At 36.6% G+C, this 12,951-nt stretch overlaps 2 protein-coding genes across 2 annotated transcripts; both read left to right on the forward strand.

Moving 5' to 3' along the window:
• The first annotated feature begins 441 nt into the window (after positions 1 to 441).
• nmrk1 (nicotinamide riboside kinase 1) lies at positions 442 to 7,199 on the forward strand. Its single transcript, XM_069139066.1, has 8 exons — positions 442 to 584; positions 2,325 to 2,415; positions 2,522 to 2,570; positions 3,293 to 3,461; positions 3,969 to 4,040; positions 4,185 to 4,291; positions 4,497 to 4,580; positions 5,161 to 7,199. Exons 1-8 carry the CDS (start codon positions 556 to 558, stop codon positions 5,175 to 5,177), a joined length of 618 nt encoding a protein of 205 aa, XP_068995167.1. The 5' UTR covers positions 442 to 555; the 3' UTR covers positions 5,178 to 7,199.
• Positions 7,200 to 7,685: 486 nt separating this feature from the next.
• On the forward strand, positions 7,686 to 12,433 carry LOC138191535 (gamma-glutamyl hydrolase). Its single transcript, XM_069138410.1, has 9 exons — positions 7,686 to 7,994; positions 8,138 to 8,252; positions 8,370 to 8,420; positions 8,514 to 8,598; positions 9,151 to 9,289; positions 9,642 to 9,748; positions 10,650 to 10,743; positions 10,854 to 10,991; positions 12,127 to 12,433. Exons 1-9 carry the CDS (start codon positions 7,877 to 7,879, stop codon positions 12,243 to 12,245), a joined length of 966 nt encoding a protein of 321 aa, XP_068994511.1. The 5' UTR covers positions 7,686 to 7,876; the 3' UTR covers positions 12,246 to 12,433.
• The last annotated feature ends 518 nt before the right edge of the window (positions 12,434 to 12,951 follow it).

Consider the following 12,951-nt stretch of genomic DNA (forward strand, 5'->3'; position numbering starts at 1 on the left):
GCGCATGCGCGTGAAGTAGTTCTGCCCTGTCTTGTGTTTGTTTGATATTTGACTTTACATTACTATTTAAAACTGTGTAGTATGTATTACATTTAGATTTCCATCTAATATACGGCGTTGTACTTTTTTCAATTATTAATTTATATTACTCTATTTCTTTTTACATAATATACCTTACTTTTTTAAAAATGCCTCTGTATGCAGACTGAGCTTTAAACAAAATGTTATTTTATTTTTATTCGTATAATTCATTTATTGATTTATTCGTGATTGTCCCACTCATTTGTAATACTATAATTATTTGTATTTTATTTTTTAAATTAATGTAACTATATTACTGTTATTGCGTTTGTCTTCTTTTTAAATCAATGGGCAGGTCGTGAATGACGTCACAGCACTATCAGCGAATCACGAGTGTCCACTAGCGGAAAGGCATGAGGGAGCGCAGCAGGGCTGCTGGGGCAGTGGCCCAGTAAAGTCTGCTCATGGGTTGTTAATGAATTCGTTATTACCAGTTGTTCACATCAGTGAAGTCTGCAGCCGCAGCGAGCTGAAATGAAGACATTAGTTGTTGGAGTTGGGGGGTAAGTAAGTCAGGAAGATTGTAAACATTAATGTGGTGACCTCCTTGCAAAAACTCCTTTGGTCATTTTGGCTCTGGGTGGCCTGTCGGACCGCAGATAGCATTTTGCATCTCAAACTTAACAACGCGCAAATACGTGTAACCTTTTTGCTTTTTATAATCGCTTTTCATCTCTTATTTAACCAGGTAAGCCAGTGTCAGCTTCTAAAACGCTTCTTGATGGTTTATTGTTTGAGTGGGAAACACAGGCAAAGAAGACGACGGATCACAGAGGCAGCAAACAATATATTAGTCTGATGATATTAAATGACATATTAATACTGGCTAACATGCATGTAGTGTGGCGGGAGCAGCAGGGGCACCAGGTCAAATACCACATGTGACAACTAAGATAAGACTGATAAGAGTTGTTTTCTCTGGAAAAAAAAAAAAAAACACCTTGTTCTGTAACAGAGTCCTAAAAGTCCAAATTAAATCACCCAGTCTTATTTTTTTGTTTGTTTCTGATATTATTCACTGATCAGACAGTTTTCCAATAATGTAAAATGAAATGTTGGCTGATGCAAACCTTTATGTCCATGTCAGTAGTTGAAACATTGCAATTTCACGAATATAGGTTTATAAAATAAATGCTTAAAAACAGCAATATACTGTAAATATCTGGATCCGCGCTGTGGTGTATTTCTGTTGTTTTTATTTTCTAACTTGCAAGACATTTTTGGTGCAGCTGTAATATTTCCATTCATCTAAAACTGATGGAAGGATCTATGGATGGCAGAAGAATAGCCATTAATGGCACAGATGGCATGAGGTTTAACAACCTGAAGAGGTTGTAAATCCAGTGCTAACAGTGGACAGGAGTTCTTATAAAAGTTTTAAAATGTGTTAACTTGTGTTAACCCAGCTCCAGTGATGGATGTAGTAGCATTCAGCAAATGTTGGCGTGCTTATGCCTCTAATTACACAGTGATGACATTTACTGGTTTTGATACTTTAGGGTTTGATAGCGATATATATCAGCCAGTGCTTTTTTTCTAACATGTTTGAATCAGAATCCATTGATTTTTATTTTTATTTTTTTTAGGGTAGAGTTGTAATTGCTATATCTACTGCGCATGACAGTTTGCAGCTGAAAAACAATATAATACTGGCTTTTTTTTAAAACCTAGGTATCAGTGGATTTCCTTTTGCCTTTTACATAAACAAATATCATGAACATTTTCAATGAAGATCCCTTAAAGGTTCAGTGTGTAGGATTTAGGGGGATCGAGGGGTTTCTACAGTAGCCCAGAAAGGATAACCCAAACATTGACTTCAGAGAGGGTCTTTCATGTTTTGGATTTTTTTTTTTTTTATTTTTTTTTTTTATTTTTTTTTTTTTTACAATCTTGGAAGGGGTGAGGTGAGCAGTGTTCAGTTTGTTGCACTCTGCAAAGTCGCCACTAGATGCCACTAAATCCTACAGACTGCTCCTTTAACCTGGTTATATTTTTAAATTATTGTAACTAAGATAGATTTTGAGCGGGACATTTTACTGTTGAAAAATACACATTTGTGTACTTAAGTTTCTTTTTTGGCTTGTAAATTTGCACCAACACTGATGTTTTTCTGTTGCACTGATATGAGTTGATAAATCAGCCCGGTTGCTTCTCATTCAGGCTCTGGTCCTGACACACACTATAGCACAGCAGCAAAAGAAGTAACGATTGCTTTTAGCGATATGGACTGTTTGTTTTTTCAGGATGACGAATGGAGGAAAATCTACTCTCTCCAAGAGTCTACACCATCAGATCCCCAACAGCTGCATCATTGCACAGGACTCATATTTTAAGGTAGACCGTGAGGTTGTCTTCACATCATACAGATACTTTTACACTTTTTCTGCTGTCACTCTGGAGATTTGAGAGTTTGGGTGATCACAGATGCTCTTTTCTTCAGGATGATTCTGTGGTACCATTGGACAGCAACGGCTTCAAGCAATATGACAGTAAGGGCACTTCATTTGTTTGATATTCAACACTGGATTAAAATTTCTCTTGAATTTTTTCATTCTGCCCCGTGACCTTCGATAACTATTGGATTCAGTAACAGAAGTAAGTGAATCCTTATTCACAGTAATACAATTTAACTTGGACACACTCTACTGAGTTTTAGTTCTATTTTTCTGTTTTTATAAGTAGCCAAATGCACGCAGTTCAATCACATCACGTCACAGTTTGGTGCAGCTGTCATCCTTCCATCTGAAAATGGCGGATGGATTCAGCAGATTAGCTATGACTGAGAACACTGAGGTCATTTCTGTGACATTTAGTTACAAGAATTCACGAGTTTTAGCAACCTGGAGAGGGTGTATGTGCAAATGCTGGGTATTTAATAGATTATATACAATATATTTAAAATACAAATTTTAGTGGGAGGTTTTTCTACTAGAATTACTCCTGGCAATTTGGAAAGGTCTTTAAAACAGCATTGAGAGTATTGATTGCAAATTTTTTTCATTCATCATTATGAAATATCATAAAACAGTGGAAAATGTTTCTCAGGTGAATCTTCAAATCCCTCATCTGACAGATGTTTAAACTAAGAGGTTATAAAGACAGAAACTAAAGAAGCTTGAACCAGAAAATATTTTGCTAATGAATAACTACATTGTTTTGATCAAAATGCCCTTTTCTGATAGGGGAAAGAAATGGCTGTGTTCTGTTTTAGTGCTTGATGCTCTCCACATGGACACGATGATGAGAGAGGTGGACTCATGGCGAATAGATCCTCACATGTTCCTGAGGCAGCAGGGCCTGAAACCCAGCTATATAACACCATCAGTCGATACCGAGGTGTACGTACTGATAGTGGAAGGATTCCTCATTTTCAACCACAGGTACAAGAGGGAGGATTAACAAAGTCACATTGTTTTTATTGAGGTTATAAATTCAATGAATAAAATCTTTAATGTTTGATTCCAAAGTTTACAGGACTGTATTTTCATAGGGAGTTGCTAAGAAGTTGTGACTTTGTAAAGCTGCAGCTGGTATGAAATTGAGCTTCCAATGAAATAATTCCAGGTAGTTACTTAACAGCTGAACATGCAAAATCATGACGTTTGTCCACTGACAAGAAAACAGGTCAACATAATAGATAACAAATTACTGGTTGAAAAAAAGCTATGTCCGATGTAAATTGACACTGCCAGTTCTATTTAAAAAACATAAATATTTGTTCTTCAGATCAAGATTTTCCATTCAAATTTGTAGTGAAAGTTGCTATTGAGCTGTGTTTTATTTTTTTTTTTTACCATAAGAGTCCCAGAATTTATTTAATAATCTCTCAATAATATGATATTCTTGGTCATAATTCTGTAACCCCCTGATGTTTCTTTCATGCCCAGGCCACTGAATGAGCTGTTTGACAAAAGATATTTCATGGAAATACCTTTTGATGTCTGCAAGGCGAGACGGAGGTACTCTTTTCTCTTTTATTGAGGGGGGGAGGGGGAGGCATTGTTTTTACATTATATTTTCACTTTTACAGCTTAATTTGTTTGAGACTAAAAGTAAAAGTAAAATGTTGTGTTTTTACCTGTGTTCCTGTTTTTGATTGACAGTTCGAGGGTGTACACGCCTCCTGATCCTCCGGGATACTTCGATGGGCACGTATGGCCAATGTACCTGAAAAACCGCAAAGACATGGAAAGCAACGTGTTGGCAATGGGTGAGAGCCCAGTCAAAGATGCTGTGTGATAGTGACATTGGCTATTGATGGGTTAATGTGTGATTATTGGAGCAGCTTTAGTAATTCAGTCACAGAGATCATACAAAAAAACTTTGACAAATGCTTAAACTCTTACCTTAGTAGCTGTGTTATTATTGAAAAATAAAGTAAATGACATTTAAATGTTAAATCTGTTTTTTTTCAGTATTTCTGGATGGTCTGAAATCAAAAGAAGAGCTGCTGGCTGCTGTGTATGAGGATGTTAGTCAGGAGATACAAAGACTCAAAGGTGAGGTTGCTTTATGATAAAGCGTCTTGTGTTTAATTTTTTATTTGGTATAATTTCAATAAACTGCTCATTTGAAACTTTGGCCTTTGTACTGTACATAATGAGATTTTTTAAAATTCTGTTTCAGAAAAGCATTTTCAATCTTTACAACATATAAAACATGTTGAGTATGAATGTTAATGCCTGACTGTGGGAATATTAAGGTTTTAAACTCTGAAAAAAAAATATTTAGGTACATATTTTCAATTTCAAACTACTGTTTCTAAAATTTAAAAATGACTTCAGTGTTTAACTCACAAGACAACAAGGACAAGAAGTCCTAAATGTGGTGGAAATGAAGCCAGACAGGTTTAAACAGTGTTCAACAATAAATTAACAAATTACATGAATTTTTTTTAATTAAAAGCATTCCACTAAATTTATGTTTTCTATTCTTTCTCTCTATGTGAGCCTTGTTATATGAGTGTTGAAAGTGACCATCAGGGGGAAGGCTAAAACCTGGATTTATTGTGCAAGTTCAAGACTGCTTAATGTTTACAATTTTGAAGTAAATACTTTATTTTGTGTTTTTTCTTTGCAGAGAAAGACAGAAAATGAATGGACTCTGATTTATTAACCATCTGAAGATGGAAGCTGCTGCTCTCATGGATGTCAGAAAAACTTTTATTTCAGACTGAAGTGTGACCGAAAGGATCAAATGAAGTTTTTCTTTACTGCTGTATTAATATGTTGATGTCTTAAATAACATCTACAAGAGTTAATATTTCTGAAAAGAGTAAAAAACAAAGAAGATAGATGAGAATAAAATGATGTTGTAGGATTTGAAGTTGTCAAAGTTGTCCAGTTGTTGGAGACTGGACCAAATATCTCTGACATTAATGACCAGTATTTTGAAGTTAAAAAACACTTTGGAAAAATATAGGAAGTATCTGTGACTTTCTGAGGTTGGTGCTAAATACAGACTTTACAATTGATGCAATGGATGCAATAATCATACTCATACATATATAAAAGTAAAACTGTAACTTGGGATATAACTCTATATAACCAAATACAAGTGTGCATAATTGCTAAAGATCAGATTAAAATAATTTCTCTCTAATATCTGGATGTTACAAAAATTAAACCATGATCATTATATCCTGTCATTTGGTGAGCTTTCTGTATTTTTACGATGTGATCTTTAAAAGACTTTGCTCAGTATGCTTCTATTTGAGCCTCTATTGACCCATCCTGAGTTAGTAGCAGTGTTTTGATAGAAACATGCACCATGTGATCACTAGAAGGGGCTAAAACATCAGTTAATAATGCACCACTTGTTTGACTGATCTTTGGAGGTGCACATTCCTCTCACATCATTAAACAAATGACCAAAACTGTCATGCAGTCTTCCATCTTACAGTAATCAGTCACTCTTCTACCCCTCCATCCAATGGAGGGATGAATTTTAAATGTGTTTTTATTACTTAAATAAAGGAACCCATGAAGGGCCATAAATAAAAACAATAGAAGAATGAAAGGCTTAGGATATCCTATCTTTAGGAACATCCTGTCTCAGAGTGAAAAAAATAGTCCATGCATTTCTTACCTCAAGGCTGGACTATTGTAATTCCTTATTATCAAGATGTCCCATTTACTCTTGAAAAAGCTGAGTTGATCCAACATGCTGCAGTGAGAGTGACAGGATTGAGCAACAGAGATCATATCATCCTAATACATCGCTTTGCTCTCAGTGTTTGCCTGCTTGTGGTTGCTGAAGTTTCTAAAAGTAGAATGGAAGGCAGACATTTAACTTTCAGGCCCTCTCCAGTTCAGGAGACAGACACCCGCTCCACATTCAAGATTAGGCTTCAAACTTTCCTTTTTGATAAAGTTTATACTCACGGTTAATCAGGTGACCTTTGTTATGCTCTTTATAGCACTAGGCTGCTGGGGGACCTCCCATAATGCACTGAGCTCCTCTCCTCCCTGTTTCACCCTCCATACATTCATGTGCCACCATTTCATATCATTAACCTTTTTCCTTCTCTCTCCTGTAGTTTCTGCTTTTTCTGGGGATATCTAATCTGCAGTTACTGGTACCACAAATCTACCCAGTGTTTATTGTTAGTTGTATCTCTCTTTCTGTTCTTTTCTCTCTCTGCTCTCCCCTCACCCCGACCGATCAAGGCAGCCACCTCTGAGCCTGGTTCTGTTGGAGGTTTTTTTTTTTCCTGTTTTTCCTTCCAGCTGTTACTCATTTGGGAATTGTTGAATTCCACTCAAATGTTGCACAGTCACCAGTGACTGAAAGCATTCCTGGTGATTTAATTTACTTCCTTGAGCTTCACTTGGAAACAGAAGCAGAACACTCAGCTGCATTTTACTACTGTAAGCTTCTGTCTCCTGTCACCATAAAACCTTATGTGTTACAGAATATATTTTGTGAGACTCATTTGGTCTAAAGATAATCCTTAATTCTTTTTATTTATCCAGACAACCTTTGAGTCATTGTATACACTGGGCTGCAAGAACTTTATCTGGCTGTATTAAAATGTATGAATTGGTAATTTTAGCCTCTCTCTATGAAACCTTTGACAAAATAATCTTAAATCAAGGACCAGTGTCTTCATCAGGAAATAAAGTTGCTCAGTTATTAGACATTTGTCTCCTTTTACGTAATCCGTGTAGAAACTTTTTGCAGAATCTGCTGCTTTCACAATGTTTCAAGGAAGTATTGCATAACTGAGATGTGGTTTTGAGGACATTCACATGATGCGTTCCAAAAATACAGCAGATTATCAAACATGTTCTCACAGTATTATTGGAAAAAGGCAGGAGAAATGGCCCCTATTTTACAGGAAATGGAAACAGACAGAAGAGTGTGGATGCTTTTGCAATAAGTTTCCTCCCTTTGAAGCACCATAAACAGAAACCTCTGACAGCACTGTGAATCCCTGTGAGCAGTATGATCCTACAGCTGCCTTCTTTAATGCTCTCATGTAATCTATATCACCCTTATTGCAAAATCCACGAAGACCCACAAAGCGGCATCCTTTCCCACACTCTGTGATCCGAACTTTACCAAAAAGTCCGCACTGTCAGCAGAATATTTGTTTACCTCAGCAATCAACTTGTCTAACCGGCAAGTCCAGTACAGGAGGTGTCACATGTAAATCAGGGCATTCCTTACTTCCCTGTGGTGACCATATCCTCTTCTAACACACCATATAAAAGTCTGCTGCAGCTGCTTTCATCAATCCATATCAGCAGCAGCCTTATCAGACTGGTTTGTTGAATTATATCCTTGCAAAAACATGTCCAACACAGGATTTTTAACACATCTGTGTTTGATTTTGGCCTGCTGCTTCTGTTGCAGTGAAAGTATGCCGACTGTGCTCAGCCAGGAGCTGGTGAATGACCGACCTGTGATCGGTAAGTGAGTGACTTGATGTGTGTTTCACTGAAAGATACGTTTATTTGCTACGAATATTTAGAAAATAGAGAAAAGGACAGTTTCTCTATGGCTTTGTCTGTGTCAAATTGTTTCCACAGCTGCTGTGTTTTTTGTCCCACAGGTGTTTTAACTCAGTTAGTTTCTGATGAAGCCATGAAACCTTTAGGGAGGACTTACATACCTGCCTCCTATGTGAAATACATGGAGTCTGGGGGCAGCAGAGTGATGCCTATCAGGTGGGATGAGTCCTCTGGTGTTATTCATAACAGTAAAGATAGACCATCATACATTTGACAGGAGCTTTTCCAAGCATGATCTGTTGATTTCAGTGATTGTTTTGTTTCCTTGCGCAGATTGACTCTTTCCACTGTTGAATATGAAAACATCTTCAAGAAGATAAATGGGTGAGCTACATATATGAAAATAAATGGGCTGGAAACATGGCATTTCTATCTTAAATAAATACAGTAAATATATTTCCTGCTGTCTTTGTTCAGCCTGCTTCTCATCGGGGGAGCTGTGGATTTGGAAATTTCAGACTTTGCCCGGGTGGCAAAAATTTTTTACAAGCTCGCCCTCGTGGTTTGTACAACATTCTTTTTTTTTTTTATTGTTTTCCGTAATAAGACCTGCCCTGTCTAACTATCAGTTCTTTAAAAAAAAAAGTATTGTCCTTTGTCTGTTTATCTGTCTTTTAATTAATTTACTCACTGTATATTGTGCTTATACACAATTTTAAAGGACTATTCTTGCAGCAATCTTAAGTATTTTCATTATTTTAACTTTACAGAATTTCAGCATAATAATCAAACTTATTAAATGATTGTACTGATATATACAACAAGCTCATATAACCTGCTGAAGTTTTCAATGTGAAACAGTTAATGAGGTCCAACATTAGAGTCCATCATTAATACTCTGAAAGGGATCAATCTTTGCACCGAGGACTTTATTTGATATTAAAATGCTGTTTATTGTTAACATTGAAGTACTTTTAACTACATACAACTCTGAATGCCGAATATAGACTGAGTCAGATTCTGTCCTAATATTGTTAGGAAGTGTTTTGGTGTTACTTTACTGTTTCAGGCAAAGAGAAAAAGAAAGTTTGATTTTGGACCGCATGTGTTTCAGGCCAACGATGCCGGGGACTTCTTCCCCATATGGGGCACATGCATGGGCATGCAGCTGCTCACTGTGCTGGTGGCCGGTGAAAATCTTCTGACAAGCACCATGGCTGAGAACGTAGCGATGCCCCTTAACTTAACCTCAGGTTAAAGCTCTCTGCCTCACTGGTGTCTTTATGTGAATATTTTTTCATGTCTAGTAGTAGTACAGCCTTGATTTACAATTAGAATTTTATAAATATGTTTTTAATAGATATAAGGTGAACTATTTCATTGTTTGGTTACATTTTTTTTGGAAACTGCATGAACTAAATCACAACACTTGGTGTCAGTAGAGGAAAGCTGTAAATCAGAGGGTGTGTTTGAGCTCAAAGTCAGTCACCAAACCATTTCTGTATATATTGATCTTACCATCATGACACTGTTTGACGGAACCTTGTAACTTTTAAGTTAGGTTTCAGGAACACTTAATTACATGTCTGTCCCTTTGCCCTGCAGAGGCCCACACCAGTAAGATGTTCAAAGGTTTCCCTGACAAGCTCATGAAGGCTTTGACTCAAGAACCTCTGACCGGCAATTTCCACCACTATGGAGTTACAGTAAAGGTACACCACAGTGAATTTATACATGTTTCACTTCTGCTGGGGTTTTTCCTTGTTATTGTTGCTGAGAGGTAAAATCACAGTCAATCATCTGATCAGTTCAACATCAGGAAACGTGATTCCCAGGTTGTCTGTTTGGAAAATTCTGACTTCACAGGATTTTAACAGATAAAACTATACTGATATGTGAAAAATCTGCATTCATTCACTTTGACTGCATTGCAAAGTTTTCTTTGTAAACTGTGTCAGAGCTCGGTAACTTCTCCAGGCCCCCAAAACCCAGGTTCACAGTGTGGTGGTTGGTTCGTGGTAATTTGATTAACCAGATCCTTTACGTTTCAGGTGATGTTAATCTTATACAGTGCATATTCCTAAATTAATTTGTATTTAATCAAATCAGCTTTGAAACCTGGGGCCATTCGATATCCAAGCACAGGAAGACTCAGTATTTTTGTTCAAGCTCTCCGGCTCATTAACCTGTCCACCTATTTAACCCTCGTGTTGTCCTTGGGTCAAAATGACCCACAGCTGTGTTCAACCAAGTTCTATTTTATTTTCATATTTTTTGGGATCATTGGTGACAAGGAGGCTGTGAGGGTTTCTTTAAAGAATGATGACCAATGATCCCAAAAAATATAAAAATATAGAAATAAAATAGAACTTGGTTGAACACAGCTGCGGGTCATTTTGACCCGAGGACAACACGAGGGTTAAGATAAGATAGTGCAGATAAACTTATCTGATGCCACACAGAGAAAACAAAGCATCAAAAGAAATCAAGCCCAAGAGCTCATCCTTGTAAATAGTTTTAATAATCTGGAATAGCATTAATGGAGAATCGAAATATAATAAGAGATATCTCACAAATGATCACTGCTGATTGATGTGACGAATGTTCTTACAGACCTTCCAGGAAAACGACAAGCTGCAGAGTTTCTTCTCCCTGCTGTCGACGAACGTTGCTGAGAACGGAACCCACTTTGTCTCGACCCTAGAAGGTTACAAGAACATTTTTATGTTATCTTGACCAACTGAGTCATTGCGCTGTGATACAGTTATAAGAACAGTAGTATACCTGGGTGTTGTTTTGCTTCTTCTCTCATGTCAGGTAAAAGATATCCTTTCTACGGAGTGCAGTGGCACCCGGAGGTGAATCGTTTCCAGTGGAACAGAAAGCTGAACTTCCCTCACTCCCCTCACGCTGTTCAGCTGTCATCGCTGCTGGCACAGTTTTTTGTCAATGAAGGTGACAAACACTCATTATCAATGATAATATATTTAATTTATTTATATTTGGATTTATTGAACTTTTGCTTTAATGAGTGGACTTTTTCCAGATATTTAAATCATTGTATTAACCAGGAATTGACATTCCAACATTCTTATGTTATTTTTCAATAGTTTCTCAATTGAATTTTCAGACATGTTCCTACATCACAGTCTATATTGATAATTCATATTGTAATAAAGGATACCCAACTGAAGATTTTATCCAGTTTGACCATATTGACAGTTGTTGAAAAAAGAGCTGTTTATCATGTTGATAATTTCTGATAGATAATGACTGATGTGTACATATTTGAATTAACCTAAAGCAACACACTATCAGAGCTCCATGGGTGCACATCTTGGACTCCAGCATATCAGCAGATCTTTATGTGTAAAGCAGTAATACAATTTGATTAAGTCACATTATTTAGAAGTATTGAGTCAATCCTACGACATAGAATACACAACACAGGTACTGGTCTACAAATAGGAAATAAAGAAATTCTATTGGGTTTTATTGGTTACTTTATACAGTTTTTGTCTGTCATGCACTGCAAAGATGGCATTGTTGCAGGCTGATGATATACAGTGTATATAGTGAGATGTTTTGTCTGCTATCAGAGATTTTCTGCTGCCACTTTATTTTTTAATACACATTTCTGGTGATATTAGGGCAATGCTGCAACCTGTCAAGCACTATTTTAATATCAATGTATTATATATGTATAGAATTATTGCATCATTGTGATGCAGTAGGCTACCTGGTATATATTTCTCTGAAATTAACCAAAAAAAGACAAATGTCAGAATATATACTATATCATAATATGCTGTACTATAAAATTACATTTAGCCTACTTTAACAGAGGATTAAACATTCATCTGAAATGTACACAGGTATCTTGAATAAACCAGAGACAAGGAAAAACAGACCAACAATTACAAGATATTATTAAGGAAGTTGTAATTACATTAAAATCATTTATGATTAAAATAATACAAGCATTACATTTAATACTGTATCCGGATCTACCCATTTCCCCATGGAGGTGATTAAGATATCCTATTGTACTCTATGTTAATCACATGCATCTAACTTCTGCTTTGTTCAGGAAGGAGAAGTTTACATCAGTTTGACAATCCCGAGGAAGAGGCCTCGTCACTGATTTACAACTACACGCCTGTCTATGCTGGAAACTTCACAGGATATGAGCAGCTCTACTTCTTCTGAAATCCTCCAGTGAATAGATGTGTGTTTCTGTACAACGCAACACTTTATGTGCAGCCTGTGGTGCGCTAACAATGTCTGCTGGTTTTAATTGCAGATAGGCCTCTGAACAAAAGGGTTACTTCAGCCGTGTGCTGATCCAGAGTCCACTTTTATAAAAACCGAAGAAGTTTCTGCAACAGTGCTTATGGTTTAACCAAAATAAAAGATTTGCTTATATACTTTAATGTATTCATTTATTCATTATTTTCCTACCAGAGTTTTCTCCCTGACTGAGAGGAGCTGTTGTGTAGAGAAATACAAATTTACCATCCACCATATAACCATATGAGGTCCCAGAGCATCAGGGGCTCAAAAGACCTCCATGGGGCTGTTAATCTGGTAGTGCTAATCTGCTAATTTGTCTAGTTAATAGTGTATGTTACACAAAAGCACAACATGAAGTGCAACAATGAGTATGTGAAGGTGACATCTGCTCGGATTAAAATGAACAGATTTGGTTTTAAAGATCTTCAGCAAACAATAAATGCAATCCACTCTTCATCCTGAGGAAGACAATGATACGGGGAAAGTCCCAGAAAAAGCACGAGAGTTGACTCCATAAACCAAAGTGAATTATTGCATAAACAAAATTCCTAAACCTAAATACACCTAAAGAATGTTTACATATTTGGTTAATTTACAAAATGTTATTTTAATCTCATTGTTT

The sequence above is a fragment of the Embiotoca jacksoni genome, unplaced genomic scaffold (genome assembly GCF_022577435.1).
Source record: "Embiotoca jacksoni isolate LCO1_2020_lvr unplaced genomic scaffold, fEmbJac1.0.p SCAF_8, whole genome shotgun sequence".
NCBI classification, from domain to species: Eukaryota; Metazoa; Chordata; class Actinopteri; family Embiotocidae; genus Embiotoca; species Embiotoca jacksoni.